This window comes from Schistocerca americana, chromosome 5 (assembly GCF_021461395.2).
Source record: "Schistocerca americana isolate TAMUIC-IGC-003095 chromosome 5, iqSchAmer2.1, whole genome shotgun sequence".
Lineage (NCBI taxonomy): Eukaryota > Metazoa > Arthropoda > Insecta > Orthoptera > Acrididae > Schistocerca > Schistocerca americana.
Genome location: NC_060123.1, coordinates 409,945,707 through 409,967,219, shown reverse-complemented (window position 1 = coordinate 409,967,219; position 21,513 = coordinate 409,945,707). Strand labels below are relative to the sequence as shown.

Genomic DNA, 21,513 nt, shown 5'->3' with positions numbered 1-21,513 from the left:
AGACTCTGAATGTGGCTCTCCAGCAGGGATACAACTTCCTCAAATCCTGCCCTGAAATGAGATCCATCCTTCATGAAATCCTCCCCACTCCGCCAAGAGTGTCTTTCCGCCGTCCACCTAACCTTCGTAACCTGTTAGTTCATCCCTATGAAATCCCCAAACCACCTTCCCTACCCTCTGGCTCCTATCCTTGTAACCGCCCCCGATGCAAAACCTGTCCCATGTACCCTCCCACCACCACCTACTCCAGTCCTGTAACCCGGAAGGTGTACATGATCAAAGGCAGAGCCACGTGTGAAAGCACCCACGAGATTTACCAACTGACCTGCCTACACTGTGATGCATTCTATGTGGGAATGACCAGCAACAAACTGTCCATTCGCATGAATGGACACAGGCAGACAGTGTTTGTTGGTAATGAGGATCACCCTGTGGCTAAACATGCCTTGGTGCACAGCCAGCACATCTTGGCACAGTGTTATACCGTCCGGGTTATCTGGATACTTCCCACCAACACCAACCTATCCGAACTCTGGAGATGGGAACTTGCCCTTCAGTATATCCTCTCTTCTCATCATCCGCCAGGCCTCAATGTCCGCTAATTTCAAGTTGCCGCCACTCATACCTCACCTGTCTTTCAACAACTTCTTTGCCTCTACACTTCTGCCTCGACTGACATCTCTGCCCAAACTCTTTGTCTTTAAATATGTCTGCTTGTGTCTGTATGTGTGGATGGACATGTGCGTGTGTGCGAGTGTATACCTGTCCTTTTTTCCCCCTAAGGTAAGTCTTTCCACTCCCGGGATTGGAATGACTCCTTACCCTCTCCCTTAAAACCCACTTCCTTTCGTCTTCCCCTCTCCTTTCCTCTTTCCTGATGAGGCAACAGTTTGTTGCGAAAGCTTGAATTTTGTGTGTATGTTTGTGTTTGTTTGTGTGTCTATCGACCTGCCAGCGCTTTCGTTCGGTAAGTCACCTCATCTTTGTTTTTATATATAAATATACATAAGTGATCTTTCTTTTCTTTCTCTGTTGTTCTGTGTAGGTGACCGCCAACTGCTTGGCCTGAATATCTAACCACCCACTGGCATAGAGCAGAACTCAAGATTTAGTTTATTAATAGAAGTCTGCTCTGTCCTCACTATTTGGAAGATTAGACTAAGATTCTAGATCCTATGATACAAAACATCCATCATCAACACACATGATGATACCTTGACCATGATCAGTTATAAAGGACTCAGTCACTTTATTTGGAAAGCAAGTCTTGGGTTTCTTGGTGCATCAGTTTAGGCAAATTCTCAAGCTTTCCATGGATGCCTCAGTCTTATTCTTCAGGAATGATCAAGTACATCACACTATCTCAGAAACAGCACAAAATGTAAATGCTATATACTACAGTTTACAAACATATGTACCCACATGACTTATTGTGTTTATTTATTTGTTTAATATAGCAAGATTAGACCATCTTGCCCTGTCTTACATCCAACCAGTTATTCTACATGACATTCATAATGTAAGCATGTCATAAGTTACATCTAACATAGAATAAAACTTTTAGAAATTACTACAGTGCCAAAGAAAAAACACAGTTTAATTCATTTGAAGTACAACAATGAAGACAAATTAAAGGAAGGCAAATGTAAATTATGTGTGCTAGCAAGAATGGACATGAGAGAAAGCGTTGGAAGAGGGAGTGAAAAAGGAATGTGATAAAAAAATTAATGAAGATAGGGGGAAAAGAAAAGGACATAGCTGAGGAGTGGAAAGAGGAAATGGTACAAGATGAAAGTATTTGCTTTAGTGTTTGACAGGGGGAAACTGGCCAGGAATGTTAACTTTTAGGACATATTATGTGTGTGACAGGAAGGAAATGTTGTAGCATCTTCTTATAAGCAACAAGGCATAGTGTGCAGGGTAGCTCATTCCAGAGGCATCTGGCAGCAACAGAGGAGGAGTTTGCAAATGTTTATGTTTTACATATGAGCACAGCTAAGACACTACATAAGTGAGACCTTGGGTTTTGATCATGATGAGACATCAAGTACACAATCTCTGATGTGATGTACTGATGTAACTGAGTAACTGGGGTACTGAGTAGACATAGTGTATAGTAAGATGTCTGGCCACAGCCAAACTAACCAGGCTTATGGAACACTTATAATGGTACAAAGTAGCATTGAATCTGATCTCTGAAGTTTAATTAATGACCCAACACAAAGACTGGAATTATGTAAACTTTTTTACTAAATGAAAACTGTGGTCATCTTCCAATTTCAATTTATTATTAGTCTGAAAATCTAATTATAACAAATACTATTCCATCAGATGTTAAAATTATTATTCTGCTACCTAAAACTGATTTGTTATATTCTGGAAAATATTGGGTAACTCAAAATTAACTTTAAAATGTTTAAAAAATTTCTACCAAACGTTTGGCTGAACAAATTTGTCAGTCTTACATTAAAGACTCAGGAAGAATGTTAGCAGCAGAAAGAACTATGTGATGAAAATGTACATTAACCTTTTTGTATTAATTATTTACAAAATGAAAAAAATGTACATTAACTTTTTTGTATTAGGTATTTACAAAATGCATTTCATTAATTTTTGATTTAAAATATGTATTTTAACTAGATTCTTCTTACATGAAATTTGTAATTATGTGTATTTTACATTTACAAACCATGTATCCATCTGTCAAAAATTTACAATTGTTTACTGTAATTCCAATTATGCACCCTTCTAAACAATATTGTGTCTTACTGTCATTGTGTACATTATTTTACACCACCCAAGTGGTAGTGTCAGGCAGTAGTTGTGGCTGGGTTGTGAAGAAGTGACAAATCAGGAGTGAATTGTAATGAAATCCTATGTTTTGTAGACATCAGCACACAATGTATAAATTTAATTTTGTGAAGTTATGAAAAGTTTATTGCAATGTGAAAGTTGTTACAGTGTGGTGCTAATGCAATTAATAAATTAAATAGGAATCAAATACAGTGTCTCAGTTTATTTCCAAATTTTCAGACCCAAGCATAATCAACTCAAATTCGAAGGTTATGAATTCATTGGCTTATTCTGATCAAACCCCAGAAAATTACAAATTTAATCTCTTGTAAAATTTCAGTTAACATTCACAAGTTTGCCCCAGGGATCAGTGTTGGGGACACTTCTGTTCCCTATTTATATAAATGATATGCCCTCTAGTATTATGGGTAATTCTACAATATTTCTGTTTGCTGATGACACTAGCTTGGTAGAAAGGATGTTGTGTGCAACATTGGCCTGGTTTCAAATAGTGCAGTTCATGACCTAAAGTTCATGTTGTTGTTGTTGTTGTTGTTGTTGTTGTTGTCTTCAGTCCCGAGACTGGTTTGATGCAGCTCTCCATGCTACTCTATCCTGTGCAAGATTCTTCATCTCCCAGTACCTACTGCAACCTTCATCCTTCTGAATCTGCTTCATGTATTCATCTCTTGGTCTCCCTCTACGATTTTTACCCTCCACACTGCCCTCCAGCACTAAATTGGTGATCCCTTGATGCCTCCGAACATGTCCTACCAACCGATCCCTTCTTCTTGTCAAGTTGTGCCACAAACTCCTCTTCCCCCTAATTCTATTCAGTACGTCCTCATTAGTTATGTGATCTACCCACCTAATCTTCAGCAATCTTCTGTAGCACCACATTCTATTCTCTTCTTGTCCAAACTATTTATCGTCATGTTTCACTTCCATACATGGCTACACTCCATACAATTACTTTCAGAAACGACTTCCTGACACTTAAATCAATACTTGATGTTAACAAATTTCTCTTCTTCAGAAATGCTTTCCTTGCCATTGTCAGTCTACATTTTATATCCCCTCTACTTTGACCATCATCAGTCATTTTGCTCCCCAAATAGCAAAACTCCTTTACTACTTTAAGTGTCTCATTTCCTAATATAATTCCCTCAGCATCACCTGACTTAATTCGACTACATTGCATTACCCTCATTTTGCTTTTGTTGATGTTCATCTTATACCCTCCTTTCAAGACACTGTCCATTCCGTTCAACTGCTCTTCCAAGTCCTTTGCTGTCTCTGACAGAATTACAATGTCATCGGCGAACCTCAGAGTTATTATTTCTCCTCCATGGATTTTAATACCTACTCTGAACTTTTCTTTTGTTTCCTTTACTGCTTGCTCAATATACAGATTGAATAGCATCGGGGAGAGGCTACAACCCTGTCTCACTCTCTTCCCAACAAATGCTTCCCTTTCATGTCCCTCGACTCTTTATAGCTGCCATCTGGTTTCTGTACAAATTGAAAATAGCTTTTCGCTCCCTGTATTTTACCCCTGCCACCTTCAGAATTTGAAAGATAGTATTCCAGTCAACATTGTCAAAAGCTTTCTCTAAGTCTACAAATGCTAGAAACGTACGTTTGCCTTTCCTTTATCTTTCTTCTATGATAAGTTGTAGGGTCAGTATTGCCTCACGTGTTCCAACATTTCTACAGAATCCAAACTGATCTTCCCTGAGGTCGGCTTCTACCAGTTTTCCCATTCGTCTGTAAAGAATTCGCATTAGTATTTTGCAGCTGTGACTTATTAAACTGATAGTTCGGTAATTTTCAAATCTGTCAACGCCTGCTTTCTTTGGGATTGGAATTATTATATTCTTCTTGAAGTCTGAGGGAATTTCGCCTGTCTCATACATCTTGCTCACCAGATGGTAGAGTTTTGTCAGGACTGGCTCTCCCAAGGCTGTCAGTAGTTCTAATGGAATGTTGTCTACTCCCGGAGCCTTGTTTCAGCTTAGGTCTCTCAGTGCTCTGTCAAACTCTTCACGTAGTATCAAATCTCCCATTTCATCTTCATCTACATCCTCTTCCATTATATTGTCCTCAAGAACATCGCCCTTGTATAGACCCTCTATCTACTCCTTCCACCTTTCTGCTTTCCCTTCTTTGCTTAGAACTGGGTTTCCATCTGAGCTCTTGATATTCATGCAAGTGGTTCTCTTTTCTCCAAAGTTCTCTTTAATTTTCCTGTAGGCAGTATCTATCTTACCCCTCGTGAGATAAGCCTCTACATCCTTACATTTGTCCTCTAGCCATACCTGCTTAGCCATTTTGCACTTCCTGTCGATCTCATTTTTGAGACGTTTGTATTCCTTTTTGCCTGCTTCACTTACTGCATTTTTGTATTTTCTCCTTTCATCAATTAAATTCAGTATCTCTTCTGTTACCCAAGGATTTCTACTAGCCCTTGTCTTTTTACCTACTTGATCCTCTGCTGCCTTCACTACTTCATCCCTCAAAGCTACCCATTCTTCCTCTACTGTATTTCTTTCCCCCATTCTTGTCAATTGTTCCCTTATTCTCTCCCTGAAACTCTGTACAACCTCTGGTTCTTTCAGTTTATCTAGGTCCCATCTACTTAAATCCCCACCTTTTTGCAGTTTCTTCAGTTTTAATCTACAGTTCATAGCCAATAGATTGTGGTCAGAGCCCACATCTGCCCCTGGAAATGTCTTACAATTTAAAACCTGGTTCCTAAATTTCTCTCTTACCATTATATAATCTATCTGAAACCTTCCAGTATCTCCAGGCTTCTTCCATGTACACAACCTTCTTTCATGATTCTTGAACCAAGTGTTAGCTATGATTAAGTTATGCCCTGTGCAAAATTCTACCAAGCGGCTTCCTCTTTCATTTCTTAGCCCCAATCCATATTCACCTATTACGTTTCCTTCTCTTCCTTTTCCTACTGTTGAATTCCAGTCACCCATGACTATGAAATTTTGATCTCCCTGCACTACCTGAATAATTTCTTTTATTTCATCATACATTTCATCAATTTCTTCAATATCTGCAGAGCTAGTTGGCACATAAACTTGTATTACTGTAGTAGGCGTGGGCTTCGTGTCTATCTTGGCCACAATAATGCAACACTATGCTGTTTGTAGTAGCTCACCCGCACTCAAGTTCATGGCTTGTAGAAAATAAACCAACGCTAAGTTACGGCAAGACTCAGTTTTTACAGTTTCTAACACACAATTCAACAAAACCTGATGTTTAATTTCACAGAATGGGCATATGATTAGTGAAACTGAATTCCTAATAGTGAACTGTCATGTAAAAACCATGTTCAGGGTCTTGTTCAAGGTTACTATTAGAACGGTATCTGAAGTGAGTGACCTTTGGACACGAAAATTAGTCTACTTTGCTTATTTTCATTCGCTTATGTCTTATGGTATTATATTTTGAGGTAACTCTTCCCCTTCTAAAAGGATATTTTTGGCTCAGAAATAGCCAGTTTGGGCAATAAGTGGTGAAGTTCAAGAACCTCTTGTCAACTCCTGTTCATGGGTCTGGGTATTTTGACATTGGCCTCTCAATATAAACATTCCTTACTGTCATTTCTTGTTGACAATATTAGCTTATTCCCAAGAATAAGCAGCTTTCAGTCAGTTAATACCTGGCAGTAATCAAACCTGCATTTGGATCCGACTTCCTTATATCTTGTGCAGAAAGGTGTGCAGTATACTGCTGTATCCCCAATAAGCTACCATTCAAAATCAAAAATCTTAGCAGTAATCCATGTGCTTTCAAATCGAAACTGAAGAGATTCCTCATGGGTCACTCCTATTCTGTCGAGGAGTTTCTTGAAAAGGTAAGCTGATTCTTCTTGTATTGTTGACTGCGTTTACTTAAACTTATGGATTGACTTTTTTCGGCTTCATAAACATTTTATTTTTACCTGTTATTACTTTTATGTTGTAATTTCATGTACTGACACGTTCCATGACTTTGGAGATTTTCTCCTCAATTTGGTCCTACGGAACTTGATATGTAAATAAAATAAAATCTACACATACAACATCTTCAAGATATTATGTAATATCTGACCAGCAGTTAATGTATCTGCCCTCTGAACCACTTCTATCGCCTTAGTGCAGTGCAAACATATATTAAATATCGTGCCTCAAATTGCCAACACAGCTCCAGTACTATTTATTTATTTATTTATTTATTTATTTATTTATTCATCCATGGAACAATAAATATTGTATGGATGTTGTCAAGATTACAACACATGAGCACACATTTACATTTACAATTAAACAGGTTTCTGATATTTTGTGTAGTTTTTATACTAGTCATACACATATTTATAATTGCATAATATTTTGGTGATAATGTCATATGTTGCTAATAATCTACATCTATGTTAAATATTCTTTTACAGTATAACAACTTTTACTTACTAAAAAGGTTTTAAGCTTTTGTCTGAAAGTGAGGGGCTCATTTATTTCTTTAATTTCTTGTGGCAATTTGTTGTACAGTTTTATCCCATTGTAAAATATACTTTTTTGCGTCTTTGCCTTGTTCTTTCTATCTAGATGGAGGTGGTGACAAGCTCTTGTTTCATGGTCATGTATTAGGCTGTTTGTGTTGTACATGTTGAGATTTTTCTTAATGAACATTATGTTCTGAAAGATATACTCACAAGAAACAGTTAGAATTCCTAGCTTTCTAAATAATTCTAGACAGTGGGCCCTGTTGTTGCTATTTGTTATTATCCTTATGGCTCTTTTTTGTACTTTGAACACAGTTTGTATGTTACTGGCACTTGTTCCCCAAAACATGATCCCATAGCTGAGGACTGAGTGTAGATATCCGTAATATGATATTTTAAGACAGGTATTATTGCATACCGGTGCAAGGATTCTAAGAGCATAGCATGCTGTGGATAATTTCTTTGCCAAAATGTTGACATGGTTTGTCCATTTCAGTTGGCTGTCTACATTCATCCCTAAGAATTTGGTACTTGTTACACATTCTAATTCATTATTATTAACTTTTATTCTAGTGGCATTGTGTTTTTTGTTCAATTGGAAGTTAGTATAGTTAGTTTTATTTACATTTAGGGTTACTTTATTTTTTAATGACCAGTTGTGGACATCACTGAGAGCCTCGTTTGCTCTTTCTGACACTTGTGTTGGATTTTCACCTGTTATTACTATGTTACTGTCATCAGCAAAAAGTATTTTTTCGCCATGTCTGATACTTTGTGGGAAGTCGTTAATGTATATAAGAAACAATATTGGGCCTAATACACTTCCCTGTGGGATGCCTATATTCACATTTTCTGGGTCAGACAGGTGTTTTATAAGGGAATTGTTTGAAACTTGTGATATCTCAACTCGTTGAACTCTGTTTTCCAAGTATGATTTGAACCACTTCTTTGTCACACCTCTTATTCCTATTTGCCCTAATTTCTGAAGTAAGATTTTGTGGTCAACTGTATCAAAGGCCTTGGACAAGTCTAAAAAGATACCACTTACATTTTCATCTTTGTCCAGTGCTTCTACTTTAGTGAACTGTGCTATAGCATATTGTGTGCCTTTTCCGGGCCTAAAACCAAATTGGTCATTGGAAAGATGATTATATTTATTCAGGTAATTTAGCAGTCTCTTTTTGACTAGTATTTCTATTATTTTAGAAATGATGGACAGTATAGAGATCAGCCTGTAGTTCTCTACATTTTCCACATCTCCGTTTTTAAGGATAGGTATAACTTTTGCTTGTTTTAGGTACTCCGGAAAGTATCCAGATTCGAAAGATTCATTAATTATGTCTGTTAATGGGCCCTTTATGGAGTCTATACAATCTTTAATTACGCAGACTGGGATTTCATCAAGTCCTACTGAAGTTTTATTTTTTAGTTGGTGTACTACTAGTGCCACTTCCCTTTCTGTAGTTGGCAAGAGCACCATTGAGTTTGTTGGCTGGTTCTGAGTAGGTAAATCATACGTATCTGGAAATTTCTGCTGTAATTTTTTTGCAATACTACTGAAATATGAGTTTACAAAATCAGCTAATTTTTTAGGGTTACCTACTGGTACATCTTTGTTTTTAATATGTGAATTGAGGTCCTTTTTAGCAGAGTTAGATGTTTCCTGTTTGACGATGTTCCAGGCTCCTTTGCTCTTGTTTTCAGCTTCAAGTAATATTTTGTTGTTTGAAAGTTTTTTTGCGGCTAGCAACACCTTTCTGTAAATTTTCCTGTACTTTTTGTAGGATTGCAGAACTTCTGGGTTAGATTGATTATTTTTTATGGAGTTGAGATATCTAAGAGTTTCTGAGAATTTTTTGATACCTGTAGTCACCCACTGATTTCTCTTTGTAGTTTTAATTTGATAGAGAGTTTTGGGAAACATCTCTTCAAATCTGAGTTTAAAAATTGACATAAACTTGATAAATTTCTGATTTGTGTTGGTTTCTGCATAGACTTCCCTCCAATCTTCATATTCTAGCTGGGATTTAAACTGATGCAGGGCTGATTTGGAAAACATTCTTTTGCATGTACAAAGTTTAGGAGGAGTTTCTACATGAATGTTAGTTTTTAAGATCTGGCAGAGGTGGTCTGCTAGGCCCAGGTTTTGGACAACAATATGACATTTTTTACTATCAATATCTGTAGCTACATGATCTATAGATGAGGAGGATTCTTTCGTTATTCTAGTTGGACAATTAACAAGGGAGGATATTCCATAACAGCTTAGAATATTCACATATATGTTGCTAGCCTTATCAGGCTTCATCATATTAATGTTTAAGTCACCACAGATAATTACATTTCCTTTTGGTCCAGAAACCTTGTCTAAGCTTTGATTCAGTTTTGAGAAGAATATATCAATGTCTCCACTGGGAGAGCGGTACACACAAAATATGACTACTTTTTTTGCTATGCCAGGTCCTATTATTTCAACAGCGGAAAGTTCGAAATGTTTGTCCTCACCTAGATCTAAAAGATCATATCTTACTTTAAATGACATACCTTTTTTTACATAGATACATGAACGTCCTTCATTCATTGAGATTCTGCTATAGTAACATGCAAGGTCAAATGAGGCTAATGCAATGTGTTCAATTTGCTTCCCTTTGCACCAGTGTTCAGTGATACACAAAATTTGGCTATCAAATTTTTCCAATTCTACTTCTAGCTGTTGTGCTTTGTTCTTTATGGCTTGAATGTTTTGGTGAAACACTGTTAGGCATTTGTTTTCACTTATCTTGGTGGCGCCTTTCCCTTTAGACCTGATGCTAAAAAATCCTTTAGATGGGCTGGTGGCATGGTTATTCTTCTGTTGATGACAGTGGAGGTGAGTCTGTTGCCGGTTTGACTTGGAAGTTGGTGTATCTGAAGGTATCTGCCTTATGTTAGTCTTGTAACTGAGGCCGGGTACCAAAAATCCTGCAGAGTTGAAAGTTTCCTGGTTCTTGTGCTTCTTCTGTTTGCTTCTGTTACTGCTGATGATGGTGAAGCTGGTGAAAAGTCATTCACTGTTGAAGACTGAGGAGCGGCCAATACTGATGAAAGGTCATTGGCTGTTGGCAAATCAGGCATTATTTTTTCTTGTTAATGATGCAGTTGCGTAGTATGTAGCTGCTTCTGCTGAAGCTGCTTTGGAAACTTCTGTCCTAGTTGAATCATTTATCTCAGCTGTTTTTGAAGGAAGTGGAGATTCTAGTGCTGGACCTGTTGTCAGCGATTCAGTTTCATTTTCTTTTTGGAAATTTTCAGTTGCTGTGTTTGGTGGTGGAAGTGGTATGGTCGTGCTATTCTTGTCCTTAACTGCCTTCACTGCATTAAGGATTTCTCGACTAATGAATGATTTTCCGAGTTTATTTCTGTGAAGCCCATGCCTTGTAAAATGACTTCTCTCTGCGGATGGTACGTCCACATATGTGGCATTTGGGAGGCTTCGGCAGATTTTCTCAAATTTCCTATTAGTAACTGTGATTTCTTTGTTGACACAGGATTCTTCTATAAGATCATGTCTTTGTGGGATACTGGCAATGAAGAAGTTAACATCTGTAATTTTCTGTAATGTACTTCTTAGAGCTCTTGTGGCGAGTTTGCCCTCGTTCCTATAAACATCATTAGCACCTCCTATTATTAGACAGTTGCTTCCCAGCTTCAAAGAATGTTCACAGTCTTTTAAAACTTCGCGCAAAGGGGCACCCGGTTTCGTTATTCCACTAAACTTGAATATAGTTTGCATGTTACACAAAATGTCGGCTAAGCCCTTTCCATGACTGTCTGAAAGTATGAAAATATCTTCATTTTTCTTCTTACCTGTATTGGTAGATATCTTGTTTGCATGATAAGTATGTTCCATGTATTTTCTGGTATTTCCTTTCTTGTTATTACAGGACTTCGTAGGCCTACTGAAATGATTTGTGGTCGCTGCATTTGGTGAAAGTACTTACTTTCTTTGGCTCTTTTCACATATTTCATATTCATCACACGTTAAAAATTCAAACTTATTTGCTTGTGGGAGACGAAAGTTGTTTTCGTTACGATTAACACAACAAAACTTTTTAGGCCTAATAAAGTTACCGTTTTGTTCGTTTACAACCGTTTCACTACCCTTTGAATGGTCTATCACTTCTTCCAGCTTCTGTACACTATCTATCACTGATTCAAGCTTCTCTACATATAGTTTAGCTAACATAAGATCATATTTTAATGAAGAAGTCATGCATTCTTCTTCACATTCCGTATGTAAACACACGATATGACGATAGTTACAGTGCACATTTCCACAGTCATGTCATGTTTTTTTCCTCTAAGACATTTAAACATTGACGATGGATCCATTTCTGTGACCACGAACATAATTTAACGCCATATTTCACCTTCTTACTGCATTTTACATACACAGGATTTAAAAACTCGTAATTTTCCGCGGATCGGTTTATTAGTACGTCTACACGCGCCGCCATCATGATATAACTAAAAAGACTTATGTCCAACTTATGAACATATAAGAATTATTCCAAGAACACTGAAGCCTACTATACAGTGGCTGCACATCATAAACAATATTATCACATCTACACAACTCAGGTGACAGGAAGTCACAATTCGAGCACTGAGAAAATGACATCGTCCCAACCATGTATGAGGCCTCTCAATCCCTGGAGACTTTGAAGACCTTCTGGCAAACTAGCTTAAATATGGGACTCTGGCATTGTAATGTATGGATAAGAAGATGGACACTACAGAAGAATAATGCCAGATATGTAACTAAGCCACAACTAATTCTCAAAGTATCACATACTCTGTAACCACAATGAAGGGGTTCAAATTTAAGAGAGATGTGTGGATTAGATTTCACTTAAGATAGCTCATTTCAAATACAGTGTACTAAGGGAGACACTGCAACACTCTTACCTGCAACTGTAGACTTCATGAACAGACTGTGGAACTCCTAGTCAAAGAATATTCTCAGAAGAAATATTCTGGAATGCTCCAAGACTTCAGCATATCTTCATTTCTTACACAGAAATTGTTTGCAGCAATTAAAATAATCAGTTTTTGCAAATATAATGTAATTGAATAGATATAAAGTCTACTCGCCAAGTAGCAGCAGGAGGACACACATATAAAGGTTCGTAAATTTGCAAGCTCTTGGAGCCAATATCCAGCTCACAAATTTAAATTTGTATGTGTGTTCTCCCACCACCACCAAGTGAGCAGACTTTTTATCTATCCAGTCACAGTGTAGAAGCTGTTTTGCTGCACACACAAACAATAAAATCTAAATGGAAGATCAGAGTTAAACTCTGTGTCTGCCTTGATGTCACTAGGTGTGGAGCACAAGCTTACTCTGGACAAGAAAGGCAAAGGAAACTGGCTTTATGCCTCTGAGGACTAAAAGAAAACAGGGAAAATCAGGCTTTAGGCTTGTGTGAGGATTAAAAGAAAACATGGAAAATCTACGTCAAAATGGCCAATTGGAGAATGGAACCTGCCTCCCATCAAACGTAATTTCATTGTATTAACCACTTGGTGTTACAGCTGAAGCAGCAGTGGTATAGTGTTCTTCCAACGTTAAGCAACATTGCATGTTTGTATTTTGTTATGTATCTAGTCTCATCAAACACAGTTTCAAAGTAGTTATTAATTTACTGTTACATATTACAAATGTTTTCATTTCATCTGTGAATGTACGGGACACTTATTGTATTTGGGTATTGTAAAATAAACTCCAACACTATTCTAAGCAATAAGGGTAGTATGAACATCAAAACACTTTGTTAGGCATGTACCACTGCAGGTAATTTGTCCTAGCTTCTCTCTGTCCTGTATAAGGGAACTGAAAGAATTAAACATGGAATCTGAATGAAGGTGCATTTTTCTCACATACAAATATGTTTCACAGTTTTTTTTTAAAAAAAAAAAGGTTTACAGTCTGCAATGACCCCAGTTGCTGGTAACTGTTCAAGTTTTTGCAATAGTCCAACAGCTGATACCAAACCAAATAAAGCATGTCATTAACAGCTATATTTGTGTCGTTTGTCATAAATCTCCTACAAAGTGTGAACATCATACAAAGAGACAAGTACTTTACAACTGGCTCACCTGCAGGTTGAGTTGATGAAACATTTTTTTGTGGTGGAGGTGGTAGTGGTATAGGCTGAAATGGATTATAGAGGGACCTTGGCAATGGCTGTGGCTGCTGCTGCTGCTGTTGCTGCTGGAAGTTCTGAGGATGTGTCAAGCTTCCACTTGTTGATGGCTGTCTTGTTTCTGGTGTGACAGTGACTGTTACTTCCTCCACATCTGTCAAATGACACAAATTAGTCAAAAATGACAACTGCATAAAGGAAGCACTAAGAATATCACATCACTTACTCCTATACGGTATTGCTCCTCTTCGGCGCTTGCAGCAACAGTACAGACACCATTTACAAAGTACCACAAGAAGGCCAATTGGTATTATAATAAAAAAATGCCGCTTCCTATATACTCTGAAACAAAATAATGTATTGAAATCAGCATGGACTAATAATAGCAGTGTATTTTATACAAATTACAATAATGTTTTAAAGAGGGGATGTTAGAATGAGAGTTTTTGCTTCTAGCAAGGTATTCACTGCACTGTATAACCATTATGGGTTATAACTGTATACAGGACCTGGACTCTAACTTGGATCCATGCCTTCGGGAAAGTATTCTTCTAGTTGAGCCATCAAGGAACAACCCAGCTGACTTTATACAAGTAGTGTCACTAGGAGACAAGGTATTCAGAAGAGAGATTTGAGGTTCATTATAGTCTTGTTAAGCCATCACAAGTGTTTCACGGAAATTCCCAACAAACTTTGATTATAAACACCACTAGATATTGTGCATCATGGAAAGTATTGCTATTATAATTTTAAGAACAGATATTACAAGGCAAACGAAGAAAAACAATAAATCCACCCACAAAATATTACATAATTACACTGGGAGTAAAATTAGAGGGATTTGGGGGATGGGGATGTGTTAAACAGGTACACAGTGTTCCTTCCACTACACGCTGTTAAGTAGATTTAAGTGTAGGCACTGAAGTAAGTGTCAAATCCCTAGTGAATGAGACCAGAACTGAAACTGAGGTTAGCAAAGCAAAAGCTGAAATGCTTAACTCTGTTTTCAAAAGGTTCCTTTATGAAGGAAAACCCAGAAGAAGTGACCCGTAAAACTGCTATCTAATGTCCTTGACATCAATTTGTTGGAGAATCATAGAACATAATCTGAGCCCACAAATAATAAGATATCTTGAACTGAATGAATTCCTCAATGCCAACCAGCATGGATTCTGAAAACATCAATCATGAGAAACCCAACTCTCACTTTTCTCTCATGACTTACTGACAGCTTTGGATCAAGGTAGTCACATAGATGAAGTATTTCTTGATTTTTGAAAAGTATTTGACTCAGTACCACATATACACTTATAGTTAAAAGTGCCATCATATGGGATATCAAATGAAACTTGTTACTGGATTGAGGACTTTTTGGTAGGGATGACGCAGTGTGTTATCGTGGGTGGAGGGTCATCATCAGATGTGGAAGTAACTTAAGGTGGAGGAGCCTTGCTGTTAATGTTGTATATTAATGAGGTTGTAGATAATATTAAGAGTAGCCGCAGGCTTTTTGCAGATGATACAGTTATCTATATTGTAGTACTGTGTCAAAGAAGCTACATTAACGTTCTGTCAGATCTCAATATAATTTCAAAGTAGTGCAGATATTATTGACTTGCTTTAAATTATCAGAAATGTACAATTGTGTACTTCATCACAAAATGAAAAAAATATAGTACCCTATGACTGTAATATCAGTGAATCACTGTTGGAATTGGCCAACTCATACAAATACCAGGATGCCACACTTTCTTGGGATATGAAATGGAATGATCACAGAGGCACAGTCATGGATAAAGCAGGTGACAGACTCCGGTTTATTGGCTGAATTGCACTGGGAAAGTGCAATCAGTCTACAAAGGAGATTGCTTACAAATCACTCATGCAACCAGTTCTAGAATACAGCTCAAGTGTGTGGGACCAGTACCAAATAAGATTAACAGGCGACACTGAACATATACAAAGAAGGGCATCAAATGATCACAGATTTTTTTTGATCCATGGGGGAGTGTCACAGATATACTGAAGGAACTAAACTGGAAGACTCTTGAAGATAGACATAAGCTATCTCAAGAAAATGTATTAACAAAGTTTAAAGAACCAGCTTTAAATGGTGACTATTGGAATATACTGCAACTGGCCATGTATCATTCACATAGGTACCGTGAAGATAACATCAGAATAATTATTGCAAGCACAGAGGCATCTGAACAATCATTTTTTCTGTACTCCATACGTAAACCGGACAAGAAGAAACCCTAATATCTGGTACAATGGGATGTAGCCTCTACCATGCAATTCACAGTGGTTTGCAAAGTGTAGATGTAGATACATTCATTAGCACCTTGATTGTTCCTTCCACTACACATATTGAGGTAGGTTTTATGTGTAGATATGTTCATTAGCGTGTTGATGCTGTGAAAAATTTGATTACTGTGTAAATTCCTCTACCTTAGGCTAGCTAATCTTGCAGTGAGCAGGACAACCTATGTGGAGACTGAAATCAAAAGAGACTGGTAGGAGTGGATTTAGGTTATGAGGGGCACACACTTTTATTTTATCTTCTTTATTACAAGTTCCAAGATGACTTGATGTGAGCATACTGCTAGGATACAGAAAAAGTCAAAAAATAACAGTAAGAATCACATGTAATTAGTTTTGAAGCTTGCAGTCCAATACACAAATAAACAGTCCCATGAATAGTAAGATACCAGTGCTCAGATACTGTGTTCATATAGTAACATTTAAGTCCATCGCAAAGCACAGGTATTACCTTATTTTAAGGACTATAATAAGCCATGGACTATAAAAGACATATTAATTTTCAAGCATTTTTAAATAACATTTTTACCATTTTATTATTAGATTGCAAAGCCAGATTAAAGAAAGAATATCTTGGTTTATAAAACCTATCTGACCTTTAAAATCCCCAAAAAACTGTCTTTTTCTTCTTCTTCTTCTTCTTCTTCTTCTTCTTCTTCTCCTCCTCCTCCTTCCTCTTCATTACCATCGTTCTCTTCTTCGTATATGAGATGGTCTTCACTGCCATCGAGAGCATTACATATGTCACACTTCTTGGAAGATTTAACAATAATGTCTACTCTCAATCTACACCACGACTGACCACCACTGACACATTTGTCTGATTGTAGATCATTTTAAAGTTCCCTCCAGCAGGAATTAATGTTGAGTTTGATCCATCACCCATTTGTTCCATTCCTTCTCATATACAATTTAAACAGCTTATCAAGAAATCAAGAGGATGCAATTGTGAAGTGTCCTCCCAGAATGGCAAGCTCTGTTTTTCCCTGTCTCAATTCCTCTTTCGCAGAATTTTTCAAATGGCTACTAAACTGATCTAGCACAAGAAGAGAACTGTTCTTCAATAAAGCACCTTTCCTTCTCTTCCACATTTTGTCAATCCATAATTTCATACTAGCCATGTCCCTCCAACTCTTGCCATGTATGTGAACAACACCTGGCAGTATTTCAGAAGGTTTTGGCATTGTTTTGCACTTGAAAGTGATCACTGGATTAAGTTTGGTACTGTAAGCACTACACGAAAGGACAGCGGTGTAGTGCATTTTTTCATGTCCACTTGTTTTCGTAGTTACAGTTCTAGCATCTTTCATGGCAACACTTCTGTTAGTTGGCACATCAAATGTCAGAGGGGTTTCACCCATATCTGCTATTTGGGTTAGTTCTACACTGGTTTTCTTTCGATGCTGACTAATCAAGTGATGGAAAGATAATATTTTCTCTCCATACTCTTGTGGCATTTTCTGAGATATTTTCGTTTTGGTTCACATGCTAAGTCTCTGATGCTTCATGTATCTGTAGCAACAGCTCTACCCTTGTCAAGTTCCACAATAGTGCTAGGTTACAAGCATATGTTTGAATCATTTTTTTATTAATTACAATGTCATTTTGATGGTGTCCTTGAATCCATTTCAGTATCTCATGTTCTGGTTTTGGCCTTTTTGCATTCGCTCCTCTTTTTGCACATTTAGTCTTCCTGACTATCAGCCCACCAACTGCAAATGGTTCTTTCTATTGTTGGAGGACTGAAATGCTGCTCAGCTGTTCTGTTTCCACATTGTTTTGCGTATGCTGTTAGTTTCAATCTAGAGTTCACATCATGTGAATATCTTTTATTTTTTTCTATTATGAAACTAACTACTAACAAAGATATTGTAGTGTTACTGATAACACAAATCACTTTCAGTTCAAGAATACTGGCACCATAGACTGCAATGATATATCATCAAAGGCTAGACAGTGTTCTGGCTTTGTAATGGTGGGGTGGGAGAGAGACCGTGTTAGCAAACTTGTGAATTGTCAGAACTCATGTTCGTCACATCAGTGCTCTGCTGTATTCTTCAGTTAACTTAATATCCTCCTGTAGTCCTCTCTTTTAAGGGTCTGCAGAACAGTAGCTCCTCTTTTATAGAGTGCCCATTAATATAATGGACAAAAAGTAAATTGATGACATCAGTCGATTCATCAAGATGAATCGCAAAAGAAGAACACGCATGACCTCTTTCCAAACTTTCATTTTTGACCGAATTTGACATATTTTTAATCTATCAGTTGATCATATTGTCAGACAATGGTACCATATTGACTTTTTTTGTCAAAGATTCTCCAAGAATGCACTGTACTAGACCAATATACATGGCTACACTAAATCTTCAGCTACCAAATGAGGCTTGACAGTTTTGGCAATTCTGTAACTAACATGATAGGCACTTCAAGAGCATTCTTATTGTCACTGTTTGCAGAGGATACAAAAGTAGTTTAATCATTTTTCCATGTGTTAGTTTTCCATGTGAAAAAATTCAGCAGAGTTGTTTACATGGGTGGGGTGTTTAGTTTTTAAATGGCGTTTTGGTATAGAAGGTTTCTGAATACTGTCAGCAAGAATGTCTCCACTAATAACACACTGTTTTCATGGACACTTCTTGACACTGACCTAATGTAATTATCACCTGTCTCCCTTTCAAACTTCCGCTTTTTAAACAGTTCTCTTTTCAACCAGTTATCTAATTTAATGTGAACAGAAGTGATTCCGATACACTGACAACTTACTGCATTTGCCACAAGGAGAGAATAAGTAGGCTATTGTTGTAAAACAAAGGCCTGACTGCCATGTAGACATTCCTCAGTGGGTTGCAGTACTGTTGTTAGTATTGTTAGAACACAAAGAAGATGGCAGACTAAATTTTCATTGTAATGAAATCAAATGCATTCCCAATGTGGTTACATAACTGTAAATCAGGCAGTCAAGGTAAATATTAATTTATTATGTAAATAATGTGATAATTTCTGGAAGTTACACAAACACTATGTGATCAAGTGTATCCGGACACCCCCAAAAACATAGGTTTTTCATATTAAGTGCATTATGCTGCCACCTACTGCCAGGTACTCCATATCAGCAACCTCAGTAGTCATTAGACATCATGAGAGAACAGAATGAGGTGCTCCGTGGAACTCACGGACTTCAAACATGGCCAGGTGATTGGGTGTCACTAGTGTCATATGTCTGTATGTGAGATTTCCACACTCCTAAACATCCCTAGGTCCACGGTTTCTGATATAGTTAAATGGAAACATGAAGGGTCTCATGCCACACAATATCATACAGGCAGACCTTGTCTACTGACTGACAGAGACACCTGACAGTTGAAGAGGGTCATAACGTGTATTAGGCAGACATCCATCCAGACCATCACACAGGAATTACAAACTGCATCACAATCCACTGCAAGTACTATATGACAGCTAGTCGGGAGGTGAGAAAACTTGGATTTCATGGTCGAGTGGCTGCTCATAAGCCACACATCATGCCAGTAAATGTCAAACGACGCCTCGCTTGTTGTAAGGAGCATAAACATCGGAAGACTGAACAGTGGAAAAACGTTGTGTGGACTGACAAATGACAGTATGGGTATGGTGAATACCCAGTGAACGTCATCTGCCACTGTGTGTAGTGCCATCAGTAAAATTTGGAGGCAGTGGTGTTATAGTGTGGTTGTGTTTTTCATGGAGGGTGCTTGCACCCCTTGTTGTTTTGCTTGGCACTATCATAGCACAGGCTTACACTGAAGTTTTAAGCACCTTCTTCCTTCCAACTGTTGAAAAACAATTCAGGGAAGGCGACTGCATCTTTCAACATGATCGAGCACCTGTTCATAATGCACAGCCTGTGGTGGGGTGTTTACACAACAATAACATCCCTGTAATGGACTGGCCTGCACAGAGTCCTGACCTGAATCCTATAGAGCACCTTTGGGATGTTTTGGAACGCTAACTTCGTGCCAGGCCTCACCGACCAACATTGATGCCTCTCCTCAGTGCAGCACTCTATGAAGAATGGGCTGCCATTCCCCAAGAAATCTTCCAGCACCCGAGAGCTGAAGCTGTCATCAAGGCTAAGGGTGGGTCAACACCATATTGAATTCCAGCATTTTCAATGGAGGTTGCAATGAACTTTTAAGTCATTTGCAGCCAGGTGTCCGGATACTTTTGATCACATAGTGTATGTAAGAAGGGGCATTATAGGATTAATTTAATTCTAAACCAATAATATTAATAATAATGATGATGATAATAGTTATTATTATTATTATTATTATTATTATTATTATTATTATTAGTAGTAGTAGTAGTAGTAGTAGTAGTAGTAGTATCATCCTTACAAACCTAGGAAAGAGTAATACGCCTTACCTCAAAACCCATCATTATTGAAAAGAGTTCTGGTGAACTCCTGAAACAGTTTGCAAACTCCCTCGGGTCTCACTAACCACAGAGTGGGAAATGATGAACTAGATTATAACATTTTAGATATTAACAAAAAAGATATAAAAAATGAAAAATATCAAGTTACAATAGGCAGGGAAGTAAATTTGTTCAACCTAAAGCTGCAGAACTTGAAAGTGACAAAAAATAGCTACTACTTTATGAGAGGGAAGTTTTAATGTGCGGGGGAGTCTTAAATTTAGCCAAGAATCTTCTAGAAAGTAAAATTTTCTGATCAGAATTATTATAAACTAACATGTTTTTTAACAAATGCATGCATTTCAGAAGCAGAAAAAATGAGGCTACTACACTGTAACAATGGATTTTGAAAATAATTACATCTTAAAAGTGGAACATTCTATCATACATGGACTACTGATGAAATGAGATTAGAAAAGGAAAAAAAAAAAAAATAATATAGCTGTCAGGAGTTGTGAGATAACAAGTATGATAATCCCACCTTCCCTTGTTACAAGGCATCATTAAATTTTATTGTAATGCCCATTTTCTTATACAAAATTGTGGTCAACAGCTATTGTATTGTTGGCTAATATCTCAGATAACAACATATCCAGCGTCAGCCCATATGGCAGGCCAGCTATAGAAACCTACTATATTATGGTATGAGACTCCATCAGGAGTACTCTACAGCTACACTGGGGAGGGTTGTTGTCGGACAAATTCATTTGAGAATTTGGTGTGGTTGATGCAAATGCAACACAAGATGTTTGCTTCTTTTTAAGAGACTGGGAGTGAAGTTTGCCATCCTTTAATAATCTTTTGAATTTCCCACAGTTTGGTGGGGCATGTGGTACTTCTCCACTCATTTTCTCATTCTTTCATAATACAATGTTGCACATAGCTCCCTAGGTCAGTGTCTGGGGTTCTCAGACCTAATGAAGCCATTTTGATTCCCTCCTTAGACAGTCTGTTAGTGAGTTCACTACTTGGTGTACTATGTGGCTCAGTATCCGAAGGAAAGTAACATAAAGTTACATGTCTATGGAGATTATATAGTAGACCATAGATATTGATAACCACTGTGTTTCATGAATAGCATTGCTCTATTGCTAACAGTCTACTCAAGGAATCACTGTGCATGAGGAAGTTCTGGGTTGGAAGAGTTCTGACTCTGGCTGTCAGCTCTGGTTAATGTGCTGCATGCATTTGGTAGAGAGGACTGCTCAGGACTACCCACAGATACACTGGGGTAGATAACATGACCACTGACCT

General features: G+C 37.6%; 1 protein-coding gene across 1 annotated transcript in view; it reads right to left on the bottom strand.

The window, feature by feature from the left end:
- LOC124615998 overlaps positions 1 to 21,513 on the bottom strand; it is a 101,165-nt gene that overhangs the window by 22,769 nt on the left and 56,883 nt on the right. The window contains exons 3-4 of the mRNA XM_047144209.1: positions 13,706 to 13,821; positions 13,433 to 13,633 (exon numbers count right to left, since the gene is read on the bottom strand). Coding sequence (XP_047000165.1) covers positions 13,433 to 13,633; positions 13,706 to 13,821 — 317 coding nt within the window. The remainder of the gene's footprint in view (positions 1 to 13,432; positions 13,634 to 13,705; positions 13,822 to 21,513) is intronic.